The sequence below is a fragment of the Stegostoma tigrinum genome, chromosome 8, assembly GCF_030684315.1.
Source record: "Stegostoma tigrinum isolate sSteTig4 chromosome 8, sSteTig4.hap1, whole genome shotgun sequence".
In the NCBI taxonomy this organism is placed as follows: Eukaryota; Metazoa; Chordata; class Chondrichthyes; order Orectolobiformes; family Stegostomatidae; genus Stegostoma; species Stegostoma tigrinum.
In genome coordinates, this window is record NC_081361.1 from 65,575,212 (window position 1) to 65,599,103 (window position 23,892).

General features: G+C 41.0%; 1 protein-coding gene across 2 annotated transcripts; it reads right to left on the reverse strand.

Annotated features, from left to right (window-relative positions):
* Positions 1-3,569: 3,569 nt before the first annotated feature.
* LOC125456652 (tetraspanin-1) lies at positions 3,570-15,730 on the reverse strand. 2 transcript variants are annotated; one of them, XM_048539974.2, is made up of 8 exons: positions 15,600-15,730; positions 12,114-12,188; positions 9,899-10,105; positions 8,930-9,004; positions 8,354-8,452; positions 7,512-7,652; positions 7,330-7,413; positions 3,570-6,978 (listed from the first exon to the last, which is right to left on the reverse strand). In XM_048539974.2, the coding sequence occupies exons 2-8, from the start codon at positions 12,168-12,170 to the stop codon at positions 6,922-6,924; spliced, it is 720 nt and encodes a 239-aa protein (XP_048395931.1). In that variant the 5' UTR covers positions 12,171-12,188; positions 15,600-15,730; the 3' UTR covers positions 3,570-6,921. The 2 variants fall into 2 exon arrangements, with proteins under 2 accessions (XP_048395931.1, XP_048395932.1); XM_048539975.2 differs by lacking the exon at positions 15,600-15,730 and adding an exon at positions 14,878-15,547.
* Positions 15,731-23,892: the final 8,162 nt, after the last annotated feature.

The window sequence follows — 23,892 nt, forward strand, 5'->3', positions numbered from 1 at the left end:
GAATTTATCCTGGGCGTCACTGGTTGGGCCAATATTTATTGCCCATCTCTAATAAGAAGCTGGTGGTGATCTGCCTTCTTTATGATGGGTACGTACACCTACATTGCTGTTCGGAAAGGAGTTCCCAGCTTATTAATCCAGAAATAGTTAAATGAAAAACAATATGATTCTAAGTCAGTACGGTACTTGGCTTGAAGGGGAACTTGTAGATCGTGTGATGTTTTCATGTATCTGCAGCTCTTCCTTCTAGGTGGTAGAAGTTGCGAGATTGAAGGGTGTTGGTGATGCAGTCATGGTGAATTGTCACAGCGCATTGTGTAAATGGCACACATTGCAATGATTGGTAGGGCGTCAATCATTTTCTGTAGTCATTCCTCCAATGTAATTTTGTCAGAAGTATTAACACGAGGCTCAACAATTGCAGCAGCCAGTGAGAGAGCTTTGTAGAAATTGATTTTCATTATTCTGAAACTAAAAGCTGTTCTCCAATTTGCTCTTGAAACTACTACTACAGTTCAACATGGGAAATTGAGCTCTCAATGTTTTGTACCTCCTGGAAACCCAGATATCAAAAATTCCACATACACATAGCATATATTTTACGTTTTGTTATATTCTATACAAAGGAGACTGTACTGTAAGCATTAGATATTTTCTTACATGGAAATTCCGCAGTTATAAACAGTAGCTAACAAAGCTGTTTTATTGAGTCCTTAGGTCATTTACAAGGCTACATTTTCTTTTGTGATGCAATTATATTATCCTTTGATTGCATTGCCTGCGTAGGAAAATAATTGTCAAGGTCAGATTTAATCAGCAGTTTTATTCAGTCACTTTGATAAGAATTAAAAGCTGATGAAAGACCTAATTCATAAACAATCCTTACCTTTTCAAATCCGTCAGAGCTGTCATATTTTATCATTCCATCAGACTTATTTTTAAAACTACAAGCAAATCAAATAGTACTAGACATATATTTTTGGATTGGGCACACATTTTTAATTATCTTCGATCTCTCTGTCTGAAATAGTTGAGCGTTTGAGCTCTGAAAATCTATTATTTCCAGTGTTGGTAAGCAAGAATGGGAAATAGATTTAAAATCAGCCTTCTACTGGAAAGTCAGCCGTTGCCTCTGCAGTGTGGCTAAAGAAAGCTCAACTAGTCATCTTAATTATGTGATTAGATGCCATCTAGAAACCAAATCTTTTGTTTATTTTTATGGGTTAAAAAACTTCCAGGGCTGAATCTTGCCAGCGTTTAGCTGGGTGACATTTTGGCAGGTTTCACAGGGAGTATCACTCTACAATGCCTGGCACTTTCCCAAACTCACCCCATTAACCATGCACCAATGGCGCCCTGCTGGTCCAATGCCCCCACTTGCTGTAGGTTGAATTTCTCTTCACAGCTGGGATATTCTGGGAACCCTGGTGCTAACACCAATCTGGAACCCAAGCTGTACAACCTGTTCAGCACGGGCAGTCTGGAGTTGGCCTTCACCACTCAGCTGGTGGGACAGCAACCACCAACATTTCCAAGGGCATGTAGGTGGCACAGTTGGCATTTCATTGCACATGCAAATGCACAAGCAAACAAAAAGAACCAAATAGAAACTCTTGTCTCCCAGAGCAGAAAAAATCTGATGGTCTTTCAAGCACTAACTAATTTACAATCAAGCAATGATCACTGCTTAGCTATGACCGGGAATCAATTATGACCTGTCAGGCTTGTAGTGCCCAATATTGCTGTATGCTACTATGCATATGGTGATGCCTCTCATGTGCAACATCCCTATCTTCCTCCCAGTTCATCAGCCTCCATTTTATTTTGTTTGATTTAGTTGTGTAGCCCAGGTGGGGGTAGAGAGGGACACTGACTTTCTAGTTAAAGTTCTGGTATCCCTCCAGACGAATGGACTGTTTTAACCTGGGTGACTTTTAAACTGTGAACAAGGCTGTCAAGGTCTGGTGTCACGGCCTCCAATGCTGGTCCTGGGGGTATGGGAATCTGGCCCATACCTTAGAACTGACATTGACTGTGTCTCAGAAATAGCCTAAAGTGTATATAGTGATAAAACCTGTCATTGAGGAAATATTGTAGATTGCTATTCAAAACAAACATCATGTTAGCTTGACATGGACTTAAAAAATTAGCATGTAAATCCATTAAATTAATAAACCCATGTAATGTGATCATCAGTTACAGCATTTCTCTGAGTCATTGAAGTATTACAAAAATAATTTGATCCAGAACATGTTCTACAAATATCTGTTGTTTCAGGAGGGATTTGATTTAATGCAGACATAGCCATTATGACATGGGTCCATATGATTTAATAGGTCCAACCCCTGAAATAATGTTGCAACAGGAACAACCCAATGAATATGAGCCACATCTAGATTGCGAGTCAGTCCCCATCACAGAGACATCTACAAATCTGTGTTAACACTAGAACACATCACAGATATAACAGAATTAATAGACATAACCTGCATTAACAACCAGTGCAGTCTTGCTCCAAAATCAAAGGCCCCAGAGGATGTTCTCTCAAGTGAATGTGAACATTCTTATAGCTTTAGTTAAGTATCATAATATTGTGAGATAACATGGTGTAAAGCTGGATGAACACAGCAGGCCAAGCAGCATCAGAGGAGCAGGAATGTTTGACGTTTTGGGTCAGGACCCTTCTTCAGAAAGTTTCTAAGAAGGGTCCTGACCCAAAATGTCAAACATTCCTGCTCCTCTGATGCTGCTTGGCCTGCTATGTTCATCCAGCTTCACACCGTGTTATCTCAGATTCCCCAGCATCGGCAGTTCCTACTATCTCTGTCGCATAATATTGTCTTGGCCAACATTGACACTAAATCAACATCACCTGTAGATTAACTGTTATCCAATTGTCGAGTACAAAATCACACTAAACATGCAGGCTATGTTTCGCTACATTACCACAGCAATTATACTTCAAAAATGTGGCAATGAATTGCTGTGAAATGAACATTGGTCCTTTGGTACAAAGCACTACCACTGCACAACAGAGACAGGTAACAGTTAACTGCAGAAGGTAGGCAGGAGTTGCCATTAGTGGACATCATGTGACCTCAGTTTGACTCATTCTTTAGTGCTTATACAGCAGGGACTGATTTGAGAAATGGAAACAGACACAAGAAAAATGGGCACATTTATGAGTAGGACACCTCATTCCATTGACTGGAAGGTGAGATTGGATATTAGGGCCTGGATTGGAAGTGCAGAGTTGGGATATTTTCCAGCTTTGGGTCCAGAAGAAAGTGTAGATTGGAGTTTTTTTATTCCATAGGTGGCTGATTCTTTGAGAGGCAGGCTGGATGACCCTGAATGTGTTCGCTCTGTATTGAGGATTTAAAAAAAATAAACTGACATCTAGTCTTCACCTCAAAAACACTCCATATGCCCAATCCAGGTTGACCCATACTACCTTAGAACTTAGGACAGTTAGTGAGACAAAATAAAGTTCTAAATATCCATTGCAGACATTATTTAAAGGAAAACTCTAATTTACCAGAAAAATTCAAAATATTTATTTTCCTTCAACAACATAATCTCTCATAAGAACAAATATTTCACTTGAGTGTATAATCCTTTACAAAGACAATTATTAGAATTCAAAGTGACACCACAAAATCTGTGAACACTTGGAGATATCAATCAATACATAAACCAGCAGGAAATTTACAATAATGGATGGTTGTCAGATCAATCTTGCAGCACTTATCCATCAGGCTTACATAAACAGATAGAGTGAAATAGCAACATTCATATTAACATTCCTTTAACATGATTCCAAAGATTTATAGGGTAAGAGTTTTAAAGGCAGTTCCCTTTTAAATTTGCTTTTGACTTTGATGCTTTTCGTGGTTGTTTTGACAGTTGACTTTGTTGTTCCTCTTGACAATTGCGAGGAGTTTGAAAGTTAATGTCAGTGTGCTTGCTTCTTGCTCTCGAAGGTATTACAGACTCATACTCAGCGAGGTACCTACCTTTCTAAAGAATTGCCCAAAAATGCAGACCTATTCTTGCTAAGTCTAATATGCACATCATGCAGGTCACACAAGTGGGTCCCCAAACTTCGACGACTGGGGGCAGTTGTTGATTTGTAGATAGCTGGTGTTTGCAAAGTCTTACTAACTCCCAGTGTTGCACACCTGTGAAGTTTGCACATGCCATAGGAGGAGTTGGGGCTGGGAATTTTTCCCTTAGCCTCCTTTAGCATTGACTCAGTCATTACAAAAATCCAAGCCTAGGATGTAGTTTGCAAGGTGTTTGCAAGGTGTTCTGATTTCCAAAGGGCCAAAAAAGTGCTATGAACTGATGAACAAGCCAATGTTTTGAACTGAGGAGCTTCATAATAGCATAAAGGGTTAGGAAGATTAGGCAGATGAGACTTGATTAAAGGCTCTATTCAAAACTACAGCAAATGTGCTATGCAGAAAGCAGAACAAAATAAGCACTTCAGGAGCTTTATTAAAAATAAAATGCACAACCACAGGGAGGGGCACAAAGCCAAAAGCTATGTTTTCTACAATGAAAACATCTCAAACCAAGTTGTTGAATTGGGGAAACAATAAAGGTAGAAACAAACATTTAAATAGGGAATTCCACAGCTTAGGTCAGGGGTAGCTGAAGGTATAGCCAGTAAGTGTATGTTCAAAAGGCTAAAATCCACCCTGCTGATGAGCCCTCCTAAACAAAACAGTATGGCTGGAATGTGCAGAGATTAGGAAGAAGCAGCTTTGGAACTAAAGTTAAGATTAATGTGGATTAATCAAGAATAAGAATTCTGCAAGTTCAAAAGGGACCTGATGCCCCAAAAAACCCACCTTTGTGCATACTAGAAGCCAAAACCCCAAAAAAACACACCCACATCTTGAGAAAAGGCTAAATTAAGGCTCCAGCCTTCAAAAGGCTGGAGTTGGAGGCTACAGTCAGAACTGGTGGTCATAGTGACTGACAAGAAAGCTTTAGATAGCATATTTGACTCCAAGATGACCTAAATCCAAAAAGTTAGACATCTGTAAACCACTTAATATTTCCCTCATTCTTTAATTCATTTACCAAAGGCAAATGTTTGTTACCAACCACATGGTGAAATTGTTAATCTGCTAATTTTAGCAGTTGGATCAGATAGTCATTGGAACTGTCTTGACAGGTTGCATGGAAAAGGTTTTTTTTAAACCAAAACTAGGGAGTCCCAGACCTCTGGTTTAAGAGAAATCCACAGGTTAATAGGCCTGTGGATGTGAGGAGGGAGCAGTGGCATTGATTCACTATAAATGGAATGAATCATGTCATGTCAGCTCAAGACTGGTCACCAACTTCAGTTGGCCGTCACAGGAAAACTTCAAATTGAAAGGGGGGGGGGGTAACTAGACAAGATGAAAGAGGACAGAGTGGGCTGGTTGGGCTAAGTGGCCTGTTCCCACACTGTAGGGAATTCTATGAACCCGACTGGTGGGGAAGTGGCTGGACTGGTGGTACTTCAGTCTTGCTAAAAAACTCCAGCCTGAGAGACAGTGTAGTTTGAGGATGGAAATTACACTGATCTCATGGTTAGCATTAAAGCTAGATGCATTCATTATTTTTAGTGTGCTCATTATCTACAATGACAAGGGATACTTTAATTCAGTTACTGTCCTAGAAGAGTAGGCCAAAAGCTATGCTGTTTAAAGCAAGCCATGAAAGTTCTTACCAAAATGCTATAGCTCTTTAAAGCAGGAGCTTTGGACCTCCCAATTAAAGAAACTACTTGGAGACAAAGTCACACTTCAAGTGATCTTACTGCCTAGGCTTGTAATTGCATGAAAACATGGACTTTTTGGTCAGTGATCAAACTTAAAGTACACTTCCAAATCTCTATGGCAAGTCAATTTCCCCTCAGGCAAAATCTTAAGCTTTACATCCCTGTAAAGCTCAACATGAAGTGTTTTGGACATGCCCCTTGGGCCCCAGTGAAATGTTTGTTCAAACACCCACACAAATGCCATGTTGGATACTAACAGAAAAGCAAAGAGCTCAATCCATTTGGAAAGGTGGTGGGAAAGCATTATACACAAAAACATGCTACATTTTAGATGACCCTTTGAATACAAAGTCCAAAGCTGTTACCCTTTAAAGGTTAGACTTTATTTGCCTTGCAAGTTTAAAAAGTGACAAAAACATACATAAAGGCTATACAAATGCAAGCTATTTTGAAATAGAGCTTTCATAATCTGAACTAAGCAGCTTGATATCTTATGGCATATATACACACATACAAGAATCTAGGCCTCATGCTGTACATGGTAAATAATTTATCTAGTTCAATAGTTGACAGTTAAGAATCAATTCATCTTTCCTCCAATTGCTTTCAGTAAGCAAGTGACTTAAAAACAAGAATATTGCATTCTACTCTTATGGTCAGGGTACAAATCGGCAAAAGTCCCAGTTGTGGCCAATGCTATTTTGCTCTAGAGATCAAGCAAGACATCTGGATCACTTTACTGATATTGCTGCACTGGACTGCATGCTCATTAAATTTAGACAGTGTAGCTTTTGTTCAGACTGAAAAAGGAGAAAGTGAGATACAACAGTAGGAAGGAGTTAATTCCCAGAAGAGTTTCACTTCCATACATGTCCCAAGAGGTAGGGATGAAGGAAAAGACAAGCATTGAGATCATGACATTGTTGCATTTATCAGCAAGTGACTCAAGTTGCTGGGCTTAAATATTAAAAATGCACTAGCAATTTGAGTGTAGATTGACTTGTTAAAGGTGCAGAAACATTGCTAGAAGGAGTCAACTTCAAGTATCAAACGTCCTATTTGGCACTGGTTTTCAGGTCAGAAGTTCTGTTATTCTCAGATCAGAAGAGGTTACAAGGATGCCTTGCCAAGTTAGCTTTCATGTTTCATTCTTTGCTATCAATCTTGCAGTACAGGTACATGGACACCACCATTGCTGCAATCTGAACAAACAATTAGGTGAAATCAACAAGTTGCACTATACCAAGAGGGTCAAAACACTCCATGGCTACAAACTGCAGTAACTGTATGAGCTGTGGTAAAGTGCATAAATGTACTCCTTGGCCAAAAGAGGCAAGTCTAGTGAGGTTACAAATTTATAACATCCAAATTTTGGACTTTTGCCTTAACATTTAGGGAAGAAATTTCAACCAAGTTGAAATTTGATAAATTAAGGCCAAGATTTGAGTTTTTGAAATGCACTTAAAATTATGCAAGAGCAGAGAGTTCAGATGAGACTGTAAATTCTACTTCAGTGCCAGGAAATCTTTGAATTCAGGGCAGAAAAACCATACCTCCAGTGCACAGATTCCTGCTGCAATCCCTCCTACAATGTTAGCATTCTCCTTCAAGATGTCAAAAAGTTGATGAAAACATCCCTAAAAAAGGTAGAACAATTGTTTTAGGGGGGGGTAATGATAACAAAAGGAAACCAAAAAGTTATGGAAATATTGAGGTGATGGCAAAAAGTGAGTACCTGTACATTGCTTTTAGCAGCTGCAGCCTCAGTACACAGGACTGTGGAATTGCAACAGAGTGATGGAAAGGTATTGTTGTGGTTTTTGAAGTAATATGAATTCTCAAAGTCTGTGTAGTTGCTGAAGCCACAACATTTCAACTGCAGTGATGGAAGTACAAGAACTCAGTGTTGTTGCTAATGCAGAACTAAGCAATGAGTTAATAATTTGACATGCAACAGAAATTAAAGAGCTCATGGCCAAAACGTTCACAAATCAATGCCATTCTAGCTCAATGTTCACATTGTCCCAATTTGGGAAAGGTGAAAGAATCTCCTAATGTTCTATTTTGGGGTGGGGGAACAGACATTAAGTTGAAACCAAAGTTTTTCCCTTAATCATCAATAGCCTCTTCAATATAAGTTATTCTTGTAGTGCTACAATTTCCTTAATCTCACTTCCAGTCAGTTATTACAAACTTTCCCTGCTTTGTGTCCAATCCTAAGAGATGCTTCCTGTTAAAGCAGCTAGAACAGCTCACTTAGAGCTTATCCTGGGGGAACCCACACGAGAAATTTTATTCAGTCTTTTTAAAAGTCTTTAGCCCTTTTCCTTGGATGAAGAGACTATTCTTTTATTGCGAAAAGCTCAAATCTTACTGCTGGTGTATAATGGCATCCATTTTAATTAGGGATTGGGATAGTGGTTGAAAAGCTCAGAGTTACAATTAAACATCTATTGACCTCAGAATGGTATTCTAATCTAAAGCCAGCTGCTCATTTACCAGTGACAATTGATTTACAGAAGCCTTTTGACCAAAGGAAGATTTGTTGCTGTTAAGTAAAAAGCAAAAAGCAATTACTTCACTCATTGTGGTATTCCAGATACCGGTCACATCTTTTCTTCTTCCATAGTCATTTTGCAGTACTGGAGTAACCCATGCACGTAGAAGACTTTCTGCCTGCAAAGAAATTAAAGAGAACTGTTGAAGCACTCAGTTTAAATATAGCAGCAGTTCAAAAGACAGTACAACAGATGAAGGAGAGTCAGGTCTAATTCAAATGGGTAACTGCATAGAGTAGAGTCTACTTTATAAACTCCCTTCATGAGGATGAAAGCTACAATGCAGGTAAAAAAGGAGGAGGAGAGGATGATGTTGTTTAAGAGGTGACAGTGTTGAGACAACAATTTAAGCTTGTTGCATGCAGAGTTTTGTTAATCCTCATTTCTTTTCAGAACTGAGGAATTCCCCATTTGAACAAATTAATTCGATTATGCTTCTGAACTGGTGTTGAGGGGGTCAGAAATGGGGAAAAGTAATATTGAGGCAATTTATGTCAAGTTATTTGTTGTGGTACCAGCATTAAATACCCATTTAATTCAAGTTAAAGTTTCATTTGATTATACTCCATAGCGTTGGAGGAATGTTTGTACTTACAAAGGAAGAATACACTAAAGCAACAACTGCAGCAGCAATCTCAGCAATAAAGATGATCAGGACAATGGCAAAGAACTAGAAAGAAATGAAAGGAATGTTAGTCTACTCAGCTGACCTGGAATACCATTTTCTATTAAAGGCTAATTGCATTCATAGAAAGAGTGTCAGTCACTGCTGCTCAGTTAAAAGCATATAACAGGTTGTCCACAATAAGACTATGGGCTTGTGGTCCATTGTGTCCCCACCTGAGGGAAGGAGGCGGCACTGGTTCAAGCCCCAAACCCTCTTGGAGGTGAAGCTGAATGTCAGGAGGTGGTTGGTGTTTTTAAAAGCTGCAAATGCAAAAGTCTTCTAGCACAAATTCTCTGAACCAGGAAGTCCATGATCAACCCCTATCAAATAAGTCCAATACACTCCTGAATATTGGTTAAAAATGATGGGCAGGAGGAATTTTGATAGTGGCAATATGCCTCGTTTAAGTCAGGAGGTTTGGGTTCAAATACCACCTCTGCTGCATGCACCCCCACCCAACTGCTGGGGGGGGGGGGGGGTGTGGGGGGCACGGAATTAGAAAATCTGGAAATGTAAGATGTGATATTAAACCTTCAGTCAAGTTTGGAGTTGAGCAGTTGGAACAGTATTGACTAAGTTATTTCTGATCTAGAAGCAAGATTAGGCCAATTAGATTCAACCATGAATTTGCTTTTGTATGTTTGGTCTAGAATCTGTACTCAAATAGCATTCTTGCTCATTGGCCTGGTAGTCTCAGCCACTCACCATTTTACAGATTCAGCATCTGGATTGAAATTCTGGAATATTAGGCTTCAAAAAACCTCCCAAAAAGGAATTTGAGTTATCAGAAGTTGTACCCATGTAGTTTAGTAATTCACCTGAGAAAGTGGAAATTATCCAAGTGGATCTCTTGAACCAGATAAAGTGCAAGATATCAGTGATGTCATTAGTACTTACCAATATTAGTAGGCACTTGCTTTCTTTCTGTGCTCCACAGCAACCCAAGAATCCAAGGAGGACTAACACAGCACCAATTGCTATGCAAAAGTAACCAACATTGACAAATTGCATTGCTTGTGACGACACTGGTCCAATGACTTGTATGAAAGAACCCCCATCCACACTGACCCATATTCCAACACCAAGGAGAGCTCCTCCAGCAAGCTGCAATAGTGGAAAACACATTGTTATTGATCATTGTTTGCAGGAGCTGTCCTTAACATTTGTATACTATAGAACAAGAGAATTAATGTGGTCATATATACAGCCTTTGTGCCATGTCTAATGGCATGGTATCAAAGGATTAAAATATTAGCAACTATGTTGTTACATAGGTCAACCAGGTGATTGAGTCAGTTGGTCATTTCCAGCTCCTAGTTTGTTTAGAGGAATATTAAAAGCCAACCAAGACTGGCATGCAATTGGAGAAAGAAGTCACTTAAAATAGTACAGAGCAGGCCCATTGATCCACCAAGAATGGGCTTAGGCACAATGCCCATCACCTCCATTTGGTCAGATGGTCAAGTTACCTCTTGCATGTGGCTACTATATCCACTTCATCTATCAGTAGAGATCAATTGTTATATTCTATGCCCTGACCAGTGGGCGTATGCTGTATGCCTTCTTTACCATCTCATCCACTAGCATTGCTGCTCTCAGGGAGCCATGGACCTGCATGTCCAGAGCCCTGTGATACTAAGGATTCTGCCATTTATACTTCTCTCCTGACCACCTCCCTGTTATGTGCATTCCCCACTAGATTTCAAACTGCATCATCGTGGATTAAAGTTCCATCTGTAATTTCTCTGCCTAGGTCTAACAGATTTAGACTCCTGTAGTATCTTCTGGCAATCCTCCTCATTAGCTACAGATCACAAGCTTCAGTTGGCCCATCAGGCCACCTACATTCTCAAATCAGACTACAACAGGGACCAACCCACCCCCACTCATCTACTCAAAGCAGTCCACCATTGCAATTTATGAAGCCAGCTCTACATCCATCTTATGAAAAATGTAGAGCTTGGTGAACTCAAAGGCAAGCAACATCTTAGGATCAGAAAAGCTGACATTTGAGCCCACACCCAAAATGTTAGCTTTCCTGCTCAGCCCACTGTTCATCCAGCTCTATACCTTGTTATCTCAGATTCTCCAACATCTGAAGTTTCTATTATCTATATCCATCTCAGAAGCTCACTGGATACCCTGTGATTTCCTCTTTCATATCAGCCCATCTTGAAGGTTAAAGACCTTAGTCCACACAGATGACATCTACCACACTGCTTTCAACTAGCATTTGAGACTACCCTTCCTAGCACAAAGTCATGCTGGCTATTGTTTTCCAAGTGACTGAAACCCATCCCTAAAGATCATTTAGTAAGTTACCTGCCCACTAGTTAATTTCCTCAGAAACCACTGGGGCCTTGTTCAAAACTGTTCTTTTTGACCCCCCTGTTGCCCATCAATTTTCTAGTTCAAGTGCTCTGGGCAGCAGGGGGGGGGGGGTCAAAAAGAACAGTTTTGAACAAGGCCCCAGTGGTTTCTGCACCAGTCTCCCTCAGCACACTAGGAAGGAGAATCAGGTCCTGGGGAACTTGTCTATTTTAAGGCACCCAAAAAAGCAAGATGGAGTGGCGATACAGTAATTAATTTTTTACTATTGACTTAGAAACCCAAGTTTGCTCCATTTATGGTAGGACAGTAGTAATGGGACTAGACCCAGGAAAGGGAAAACAAAATCAGGAAGAAAGGTAGACAGAAAAGTTAACAAAGTGTGGGGCTGGATGAACACAGCAGGCCAAGCAGCATCTCACTAGCTTTTGTGCGCGAGATGCTGCTTGGCCCACTGTGTTCATCCAGCTCCACACTTATCTTGGATTCTCCAGCATCTGCAATTCCAATTATCTTCAACAAAAAAGTTGTCTTTAAGAGACTAGCTCCATATCACAGGATGTGATACACAGCTGAAAGTTAATCTATTTTCTTTATTTTGATAACATACAATGTGGGCACAGCATTACAAATCCTTGAGGGCAGAAGGGGGAAATAGTAGGAAGCAAGACAAGAGTCAATTAGTGAAGACATTCAGCTGACATTACTATTGTTATTCAAGTATTGGAGTAGGCTAAAGCATGGCCTTCATTCTTCCCCCAGCCAAAGACTTGAATATACTTACAAAGATAAAGAGGTTGAATAGGATCATCATAACTTTGATGAAGGTAAAGCACCCCATTGTCACTTGTGTGAAAGCCTGCAAGAACAAGTCAAAAAACTTTGACCTTGGTATAATGTTATCTAAAGTGAAACCTAAAATACAAACTCAAACAAACAATCTTGACCAATCCAGAAAGACAAGTTTTTCCATTGAAATATCCAATTCAGTTCCTAGTATTAGGAAAAGTTCCAAAAGATCATTGTATCCTATTCAATGACTTAGATATCATTAAGTCTCCCAATTAGCTTGTAATACTGGGAAGTAGTTGAGGTCTTGAGACCTTTCTCCACCACATGCACTCTGTGCAAGCCAGGCTCTTGAACTAAAACTACTTTCCGAAGTAGGGTCCAGACCTGAAACGTCAGCCTTCCTGCTCTGGATGCTGCAGGGCCTGCAGTGTTCATCCAGCTCTACACCTTGTTATCCAAGACATTTTGGTATGTCAATGACCACCAGGAACAACATTGAAAACACAGGGCATCACAAACAAAGGGAAGTCACCTGGGTGGAGCCTTTAATTCTTATCTGTAGTCAGAAGGCAAGGGTGCCTTGTTGCCAGTGATTAGAGCCTACAATGTTAGTGGGAGGATAAGTGTTTCAGCCATATTTACACAAATCCTCAGACTGAGATTTACACCAGGTTTTTTCAGGGGTGGGGAGGGGAAGGAGAGAGAGCAAGGTGGTGGTTGCTGGAGCACTGGCAGAATTTAAATTCTTCGAAAAACCTGAAAGAATTGCAGGTGCTGCAAAAAGAGTTTGCTAGAAAAGCAAAGTAGGTTTGGCAGTATCTAGAAAAGTTAGATGTTTTGGGTCTGGTGACCTTGCCTCAGCTGGTCCAAACCAAACATTAGCTGTTTTTTCAGCAGAAGCACTGCCAGACCTGCTGGGCTTTTTCAGCCACTTGTGATCAAATACTGGAAAAATAAGTGCCAGATATGAAAAGGATTGAAGGGGTGACTTTCATGCAGAGGGTGATATGTACAGAATGAACTGCCAGAAGTGATGGTGGCTGGTACAACATTTAAGAAATCTGAACAATTACATGACAGGCAAGAGTTGAGGTGTATACAAGACCAAATTGAATTAGATTAATTTAGGATATTGGTCAGCATGGACAAGTTGACCTGAAGGGCCTTTTTCTGTGTTGTATGTTGGACTAGAGGATACAGAGTGGGATTCCTTTGTTCAAAGAACAGCAGGGATAGACCAGCAAGTGGTTGGGATGTCTCACACACACCCCCCCCCCCCCCCCCCCCCCCCCCACAGCAGCAACAGGATTAAAGCCAATACTTGGAACGGCATTGATTGGTCCAGGGGCAAGTATGGGTTTGTTGGAGAAAACAGTTGCTTTGAAATTCAGCAAGTCTGGCAGTTTGTGGAAAGTTAAATATTGAGTCACAGGGCCTGTTTCCATGCTGCAAGACTCCAACTCATTTAGGCTACTCAATTGCCTCACCAGAAAGTCCCTTTGCAAGCTTTTGACCTGTATCATGTTTTGATAAGTACATCTTAACCTTGCATTTTGGGAACACCAAAAAGTAATATACATAGTGGATGGGGAGTCATGGGGAAGAGGGACCTTACTGAGCAAGTTTAGATCCCAAAGATGTCAGCAGTTAGATAGGGTGCTGAAGGCAGCACACATGCCAGTCTTAGCTGGTGTTTAGAGTATCAAAAGGATGTACTGTTAATACTAACAAGTATTGGTTAGACCACAATTTGAAATATTGTGTAGTGCCAGTCACTGCAATATGGAAAGTACATGGTTGTGCTGGAACATTGGGCTGGTTTTCTTGGAAAGAGTTGGCTGATGGGGTGTTCAGTGGTGGGGAGGGAAGTGGAAAGGAGGAAGAACAGGAAGGAACCTGAGTTATAGGTCAGGTAGACCACGAGACTCTTTCCTCTCACCTGAGGTCTAGCCCAGCTAGAAAGTGGAGGATGCACAACAGTTAGGTCAGCATAATTTACAGTTGGCAAGAGTAAGGAACACAACATTTGTCTGTTTAGGAGTGACTGTACAACTGACATTGTATCCAGCTTGTGTGCAATATTTGGGAAGGCCCTAACCCTCATTTTGAGGCATCTCGTTAAAAATTTAAAACAGATCATGAATCCCTAGAGTGTGTAAACAGGCCATTCAGCTCATCAAGACCAACTAAAACCATCCCTATCGGAAGAACCTCCATTTTCCATGGAAGTCTCACCTGGCCTGCACATCCTAGGACACTATGGACAGTTCAGCATGGCCCATCTGCCTAACCTGCATATCTACTGTGGAGGCAGCCTGATCACCCAGATGAAAGCCATGCACACATGGTGGTGGTGGGGCAAACATGTAGGTTCCAGATATTAGGGGTGAATTGAACCTGGGTTCCTACCCTATTCAATCAGGATCTGCAATAAAGGGTAACATCAAGCACATTAAACAGTAGGTTTGCTAACTAAGACTTACTCCTAGATTAAGGGTAGAGATAATTGATTTTTAGTTGACCAACTTCAACAGGAACTCATTAAAACTCAAATGATATCACTAACTTCAAAATCAGCAAACTCCTGGTTTGGTCTACCAAACCAGAAGTTGTTTGCAAGTGTTAAATTAGTCACTATAAAACAATAAAGTGAAATAGTTTGGATCTATTTTAGACCAGGTGTCATTTCATAGACGTTTGGCAGATGTATCCATCTCAGTTTTACTTTCGACCACTTGGCTAGCTTGTGATATTACCGAGACTAGATTGCAATAGTCAGTTGGTTGAAATAAGATTAGCTCGAGGCAAGCGGTCGGATGGCAAACGCAAGTTGTCCAAAGGGTAAATCAGGAAGGAAGGTGCTCTGCAGCAAGTCAATGCTTCTCATTACAGCGTAGCAAAGAGATTACAACTTCAGGCACAGTGCTATCTCCGATTGAGAGAGAACCAGGCTTTTCGCTCCCCTAAAGTAGAGCAAATCCCAATTTATCGAGTTTGGCCGACTCAGCTTTGATCGTCGATTCAGATTGTAGTTGGCGTCCGGTAGCGCTTCTTGTGGAATCGACGTGTCCGAGACTACAGCGGGAAATAAAGCGGTGCATTCGGAGAACAGCTTACCGGACCGTAGGGAGGGAAGCTTGGCAAAGATTTCGTAGCTTTTTTTGAAAAAGAACATTTGCCAGCAGAGAGAGTGTTTGCCTCGTCATCCAGATGGGCAGGTGGTTTCGTACCAAAGTCCCATAACAGGCGGCCAAAACCCGTTCGACGATGAACAGAATTAAGAAAAAATAGCGCGGCTTGACTTTAGGCAAAGTGATGATTAAAATTGCAGTGGAATATTTTAAGTGTGGTCACAGTGCCATGTTTTAAAAGCTTATTCTATAGAGGCAATAGCCAGACAAGGTCTAAACTTTTAGGTGTTACTAAAAAAGTCAGCGCAAGCTCAAGATAACATTTTAATGTATTTTATATAACTCACCTTTACTTTCTAGGTGCGGTCGAGATAAACCAGAAATACAATAGAGCCTGGAAGCCTACTTTGTAGTTGGTCAAGAGGGAACAGGTACCTCACCAGGTGACCACATCGTATTTAAGGGGAGGATTTTTAGGTCATCGCTTTAATTGGCATCAATTTTAACCAATTGTCCTCGGCAGTGGGTTGGACCTACTGATGAATTTAGCTTTGATTTACATAGGACAGGTGTTTGTTTATGTTTGCGCCCTCTTGTGAGGACCTGCCGTTTGTTGAAATGGTGACAAATCAAAGCCGCTTACATCTGCCCTGACATTGCAGCCTTTGTATGACTCGGGAATGTTATAAATAGAATCGTTTCGTCATAATGGGCCTTCTACAAGAAAGTCAGTGTTACAGCATGGAATCAAGCCCCTTCACCCTAGACTAGGGCATGCCACCCACTCAGCTAGTCCCAATTAGCTATTTGGTTCCTATCCCTTTTCAAATGGAGGAATATATTACTATTTTAACTGCCTCAAAATCACTTTGTCCAGCAGCCTATTCTATGTAGACAACACTCACTGCATGAGGTTACCCTTCAGGTCCTTAAGTCGGCAGCACACAGTGGTTAACACTGCAGCTTCACAGCACCGGGACCTGGGTTCAATTCCAGCCTCAGGTAACTGAGTTTTGAGTTTCCACATTCTCCCTCTGTCTGCACAGGTTTCCTCCAGGCACTACAGTTTCCTCCCACAGTCCAAAAGATGTGCAGGTGAGGTGGATCAGCTATGCTAAATTGCCCATAGTGCTCAGGAGTGTGGGTTATAGGTCTGGGTGGGATGCTTCAAGGGGCAGTGTGGACTTGCTGGGCCAAAGGGCTTGTTTCCACACTGTGGGAAACAAATCTTTCCCCTCTCACTTTAGAATTGAGTGTCAGAAAGAAATCACTAAAAAGGCTTTTTCCTTGAAGTGTTAGGCTGCAAGGAAGTTTCTTTAAAAAAGAGGTCAGTCATTCTCAAGAACAGTCTCCCATCTCATTTTGGTGATGGGCCACTCCATAAGGTATCCTGGTAAACCAAAGATACAAATTAGATTTGCCAATGCAATCTTCAAAAAAAATTAAAAACACAGGAAAAGACAGAAGTTCTAACTTACATCACATCTCAATGAGTAGTTGTCTTCCTTAACATGGTGCTTCCAGGGTCCTAGTAGATCAGCAATCTTCATTCTGCACCCTTTGACAACTCTGAATACTCTCTACATAAACTACTCAATCATGGCTATTTGTACTGATCTATATAGCCCACAAATCCTTTTCTTAATGAGATGGCCATTCCTTTGTTAATTAACAATATCTATTTCAGCTGTGTGCAATATCATAGCCTCATGGAAAGGGGAGTATTCCTTATCTGATCACAATATTTAAATAAATTGTCAAACATCCATTATAGGGATGCTCAAACAAAGTGGCACTCAGCCTGTCCCTATATCCCAACTGACTGAATAGTATGTGGGAAAGGACAAAATCAGAGGTTGCTGGTAAAGCTCAGCAGGTCTGACATAATCTGTGAAGAAAGTAATCAGAGTTTCATGCACGGGAAAGACCAGTTTTCACACTTAGGACATTCCCTTAGCTCAGATCTCCCAGTGAAATCTGGATCTTGTGGTAGTGATCTCCTCTAGCACCAGGAAGGTCCTAATCTCCTGCATCCAAAACACAGAACTTGCAGCTCATGTAATTTTCCTTCCCTCTTCTCTAGCAGCAGAATCTTGAAAAGATGACTGTGCTTTTCACAGAGAAATGACCCATGCAAGAGATTGCGAGAACAGCCGTGTATTTTGGGTGGATATCCCCTGCCTGGCAGGAGAGAAGAGATTGGATAACCTATTGCTTTCCTAATGTATTTCTGTTCGCCTTTTGAGTAGCTCCTCAGTGATTGGACATGATGGCTCTCACTTATTTGATCATTTTTATGTCTCTTGCAGCTTTTTGCTTACAACACAGGATGTAGGTGGTACTCATCTACTTGATCGACAAGTTTTTGCCAGAATTTCAATGTCAGGTTTCCTAAGGCCTGGGAAACAGATGCATAAAGGTTAACATTGAAAAATCTGAATAACAATGAAGCTCACAGCCTCGTTGTCACATTTGAGTGTCCATGAAGAGGGTTTGTTGTTTGTCCACACCCCTGCCCCCATCCTGTCCTCCACCTCAATTAAAGCTATGTGGGTGGGTTGCAGGTAGGTTTGGGTCAGGAATCTGATACTATATTTCCAAAGGCTTTCATTGCCCAACCTAAGCCTACCCTCTTCATGGTTAAAATTTCCTCCTACAACTTTGCAACTCCACTTTCAACATATTATTTATTTGAGCCCCTAGGTGTCACTGTTCATCCACACCATTCAGTATCATCGCAAAATACATTTGTTCTCTTTAATTCACAATAAGTTGCATTTTCCATGTTGGTCCATTCCAATAAGCTCAGTTTCTTCCGAAGTATTTTACTGTCTTCATTTCTGTTTGGCAAATCAAATTTCCTGCATCTTCAGTAAGTCTGGGTTGTTCTGATTTCAGTCCAGTTTCAACTTTCATTGTCTTGTTTCTTGCTCACTAACCATCAACACCAATTGCAAGCAGTCCTACCTCACTTCTTTAGTTCAGGTCTTTTGCTCATGATTTCTGTGGCTAAATAGTGCTGGTACTGAGCAGGAGCACCACTGAAGCACTGTGGAATAATGCTACCGTCTTCCATCACTTCGCTGACGATTGAGGCGATGCTGATGGAACATAATTAGCTACACAAGATTTGACTGCTTTTTGTAATTAAGATATATTATGCAATTTTCCTCTCTTTTGTAATCACTGGTACTGTGGTTGTATAGGAACAGTTTGGCTAGGGTATGGCTAGTTCTAGAGAATGCATCATAAGCACTATCAACAAAATATTGTCAGTATCTGTAGGCTTAGCTATGTCCAGTATCATTAATCGTTTATTGATATCGTACATGGAATCATATTGGCTGAAATCTCGCAAGTATGATGTTGGAGACCTTAAGAGGAGGCTGAGATCAGTTACCCACTCCACCTCTTTTTGTCAATCACCTTGTTTAAAAAAATGAATGCTTTGGTGTATAAAATCTTTGGACTTGTTAATAGAGAGAATGAAATTCTAAATAAACAAAATAAAATGTAATGCACTAGTCTTCATTCTCCACTCCAAATAGCATCCTCGATTATTCAAGGGTTGCTGAACCACAGTTAATAATTCGAATTTGCTAAAGTCTTGAGTGAGGTGGTAGACTGCACACCTACCTCAGTTTAGTTAAGGATCACATCTTGTGACGTTGACTTTATTCTGAATTTTTTTGAGTTTTCTAGGCAACCAAATTGTGCTCCCAACAAAACTGTCAGAGCTATAATGGAAACAGAAAAGTTCAGTGGGTCAGGCAGTATCTGTAGAGAGGGAATTGAAAAGTAAGCAACTTGAAATGCTAATTGTTTCCTTTCATCATAGAACATTTCCAGCATTTTCTTTCAGATTTCCGGATTTTGCTTTTAAATTATGTTCAGGTGTATTATGGACCACTTCTAAGGCAGTGTGGACTTCAACCTAGACCTTCTAACTAGAGGTGGGGACACCACTATTGTACCACAATAAATCCCCTCCCTCTGCACCAATATTTGGGTTTTGTATTAACATTGCTGTAATGCCACATGGTGGTGCTGTGTCTCTTCGATACAGCAAATAAGTAAAAAAAATCTCAGTTTCTGTTTTGCAAATAACCACTAAGATTAACTTCTTTAAACCACAGAACAGTAATAGGTTATCAGGTATTCATTAGAAGCAGTTTGTTCCTCTATGGCTCCTTACTCATATTTAAAGAGACATTGCCTGGTAAATGACCTACCAACCTTGTGAAGATTGCAAGCAGTGGTAACACTGACACTTAAAATGCAGTCGATATACATAATATTGCACACATGAGGGAGATGTTTGTAAGATAATGTAAAATGGGCAAGAGTAAATCATTAGCTTGTTTCACACTTCATTTTCTTTATTGACTTTAAAGGAATAAAGATTGCAAGGCATATAGAATGGGCTGCTGATATGTTATCTCTGATTTGACACTACTTGTTACCTACACTGTCTCTTACACTTGTGCTTTCGATCCAACAGCAAAGTATCAGGCCCGAGTTACAATAAATCCTGACTCCACAAACCAGACTTATGGGGGGAATGGTTGGGGTGGGGAAGGGGAGTGGTTTGCATGGTAAGCATGAGGGGTTTGTGGTAGGAGGGGGCGGTGGTGTGTGTAAGTGGGAGCTGTTCAGGTAACCCTGGAAGAGCTTGTTGACAGCTGAGTATTGGGCAAAAGACTGGCTGAAATACACTGGCACATTGGCCAAGTCATGGACGAACAATAAAAGAGGAAAAAAGCCCATCAGGCCTTATCCTTCAACTCCTCTTACCATCCACATACAGTCACCATTCCCATTTGTGCTAATCCATGTTCCATAACCACACATCATGACCTCCTTGCCAATCTATTCTTCTCTGTCCATCCCCAGGGCCCTTTTAAGATCCCATTCTTACTCCATGCCAACTCAAGCTAACCCATTACTCTCCACCACCCTTGTGTTGATACACACCACATGAACTCACCTGCTATCCACCATTAAATAAAGTCTTCAAGCGACTATTGATTAATTTACCCTTTCAACAACAAAATACCCTAGTTGGCAACAATTCATTCAGCACTTAATTTCCTTTAATAAGAATAGGAAATTTCAGGAAGATTGGATGGCAAGAGATGTTGAAAGTTAAGTCAAAAAGGAAAAGGAAGCATATGTAAGGTTTAGGAAACTGAAACCAGACAAGGCCCTTGAGGAATATAAAGGAAGCAGAAAAGAACTTAAATAAGAAATTAGGAAGGCTAAAAGGGGCTGCAAAATGTTCTTGGCAAGTAGGATCAAGGAGAATCCCAAGGCATTTTATACAAATATTAGAACCGACATAGTTACCAGGAAAAGAGTATGCCCACTCAAGTTCAAAAAAGGGAATTTACGCATGGAGCCAGAGAAAGTGGGTGAGGCTCTAATTGATGACTTTGCACCAGTATTTGCTATGGAGAAGGATAGGGATGACAGTAACATTCGGGAGGGATATGTTGATGTTAAGGGTCGTGTCAATGTTAGTAAGGAGTGGTTGTTGGGTGCCTTGATAAACATTAAGGTAGATGAGTTGCCAGGGCATGATAGGATCTATTCCAGGAGATTGAAAGAGGCAAGGCAGGAGATTGCTAGGGCCTCGACAGCTTGCCAGTTCTCCTGTCAGCTGTCTTGGCAGTTCTCGTGACAATTCTTTTGATAGCTGCAATGAACTACACAGGTTCTGTCGTTAGAATCTGACTGGAGCCTAAACCACATGGTCCATGGTGAGATATATGTCAGAATTGGATGAGAAGAATGAGGAGGCATATTTTAACATCAGGAGCATCACATTCAATATTTTATACTTTGAGGAGCAAGGTAAATTTTCTGTAGGTAGCTATGAATTGCTAATTAAGAGAGATTATTGCTTGTTAAAAGACGAACTCTCCTCATTAATATTCACTTTCCTATTTTACTTAATGTGCCAAAGACACGAGATGTTGAGAAATTTCAACCTCGAAATCAGATTAGGTACTTAGCAACTTCAGTTGCTGCTTAATCTGCAGGGCCTTCACATTGTTTAGGAAATGTTACATGTAGATACATTGAAGTGGGATTACTCAAAGGTATGAAACATGAAATCATGTGGAGAATTTATTTATTCAGTAATGCAAAATGACAAGGAAACAATACAAGGTCAGCATGTCCTCTGCACTAAACAGGGATTATTGCCAGATTAGAAATATACTCCCAAATAGTTAAAAAAATTCAAACCCAGCTCATTTCATTTGGAAGCAGCAAACAAGTTCCCTCTGGCATCTTGAGCTCTGTGGTACACTACTCTGTCCTGTTCTCCCGGATGGACGTATGGGTGATGCTCTGATACTCAGCCTGATCTCCATCTTCATCAGACGACTGTTGTTGATTCCCATTTTGCTTGTATCCAAGATACCCCCTACTCTTCACACATGTTAAAGAAAATCCCAAAGCCTTTTATTCATATGTAAGGAGCAAGAGAGTAACTAGAGAAAGGATTGGCCCATTCAAGGACAAAGGAGGGAAGTTATGCGAGGAGTCAGAGAAAATGAGTGAGATTCTTAATGAATGCTTTGTGTTGGTATTCATCAAGGAGAGGGACATGATGAATGTTGAGGTTAGGAATAGATGTTTGATTACTCTATGTCAAGTTGGCATAAGGAGGGGGAAGAGTTGGGTACCCTAAAAGGCATTAGGGTGGACAAGTCCCCAGGTCTGGATGGAATCTATCCCAGGTTGCTGAGGGAAGAGAGAGAGGAAATAGCTGGGGCCTTAACAGATATCTTTGCAGCATTCTTGAGCACGGGCAAAGCCCCAGAGGACTGGAGAATTGTTAATGTTGTCCCCTTGTTTAAGAAGGGTAGCAAAAATAATCCAGGTAATTATAGAGCAGTGATCCTGACGTCAGTGGTAGGGAAGCTGCTGGAGAAGATACTGAGGGATAGGATCTATTTACATTTGGAAGAAAATGGGCTTATTAGTGATAGCCAGCATGATTTTGTGCAGTGAATTTGTCTTACCAACGTGATACAATTCTTTGAGCAAGTGATAGAGTTGATAGATGAGGGAAGGGCTGTAGATGACATTATACATGGACGTCAGTAAGGTGTTTGCCCATAGTATGACTGATGGAGAAAGTGAAGTTGCATGGGGCCCAGGGTATACTCGCTAGATGGATAGAGAACTAGCTGGGCAACAGGAGGCAGAGAGTTGCAGTGGAAGGGAGTTTCTCAAAATGGAGAACAGTGACCAGTGGTATTCCACAGGGATCCGTGTTTGGACCACTGTTGTTTATGATATACATAAATGATGTGGAGGAAGGTGTAGATGGTCTGATCAGCGAATTTGCAGATGACACTAAGATTGGTGGAGTAGCAGATAGTGAAGGGGACTGTTGGAGAATGCAGCTGAATATAGATAGATTGGAGAGGTTGGCAGAGAAATAGCAGATGGAGTTCAATCCAGGCAAATGCGAGGTGATGCATTTTGGAAGATCCAATTCAAGAGCGAACTATACAGTAAATGGAAAAGCCCCAGGGAAAATTGTTCCATGGGAGATCTGGGTATTCAGCCCATTGTACCCTGAATGTAGCAATGCAGGTCAATAGAGTGGTCAAGAAGGCATATTGCATGTTTTCATTCATCGGATGGGGTATTGAGTACAAGAGTTGGCAGGCCATGTTACAGTTGTATAGGACTTTGGTTCAACCACATTTGGAATACTGCGTACAGTTCTGGTCGTCACGTTACCAAAAGGATGTGAATGCTTTGGAGAGGGTGCAGACGAGGTTCACCAGGATGTTGCCTGGTATGGAGGGTGCTAGCTATGAAGCGAGATTGAGTAGATGAGAATTATTTCCACTAGAAAGATGGAGGTTGAGGTGACACCTGATTGAGGATTACAATATCATGAGAGGTAGAGACAGGGTGGATAGCAAGAAGCTTTTTCCCAGGGTGGGGGACTCAATTACTAGGGGTCATGAGTTCAAAGTGAGAGGAGGAAAGTTTAAGGGAGATATGCGTGGAAAGTTCTTTACACAGAGGGTGGTTGGTGCCTGGAACGCATTGCCAGCGGAGGTGGTAGAGGCGGATAGCATCATTTAAGATGTATCTAGACAGATACATGAATGGCAGGGAGCAGAGAGATACAGATCCTAGGAAAATAGGCGACAGGTTTTGATAGAGGATTTGGATCAGCACAGGCTTGGAGGCCTGAAGGCCCTGATCCTATGCTGTAATTTTCTTTGTTCTTTGTTCTTTGGCTATTATTGACAAAACCCAATGGCAGAATTTGGCTCACCTTTTGAACCGATACAGCTGGACAGCCCCAACTGACTGTGGTCCACTCCCAAGATTGATGCTTCAATAGTACCCTAACACATATACTTGTAATACCCTGACAACCCAAAAATTACCTGGACCCTGGCTCAATCCCTGGATATCAAGGACATGGATCCCTAAACCCTCCATAAGCTGAAGTTATCAGGTACTCATTCTGTTTTACCTGTCAGAAAGATGGGTTTGGTTTGTAGGTAGAATGAACGAGAATTGGAAGTGGTATGTAAATATGTCAAGTTTGGGTTGTAATAGGTGCAAATGCATAGAAATATGGTTGCTTCAATCAGGGAT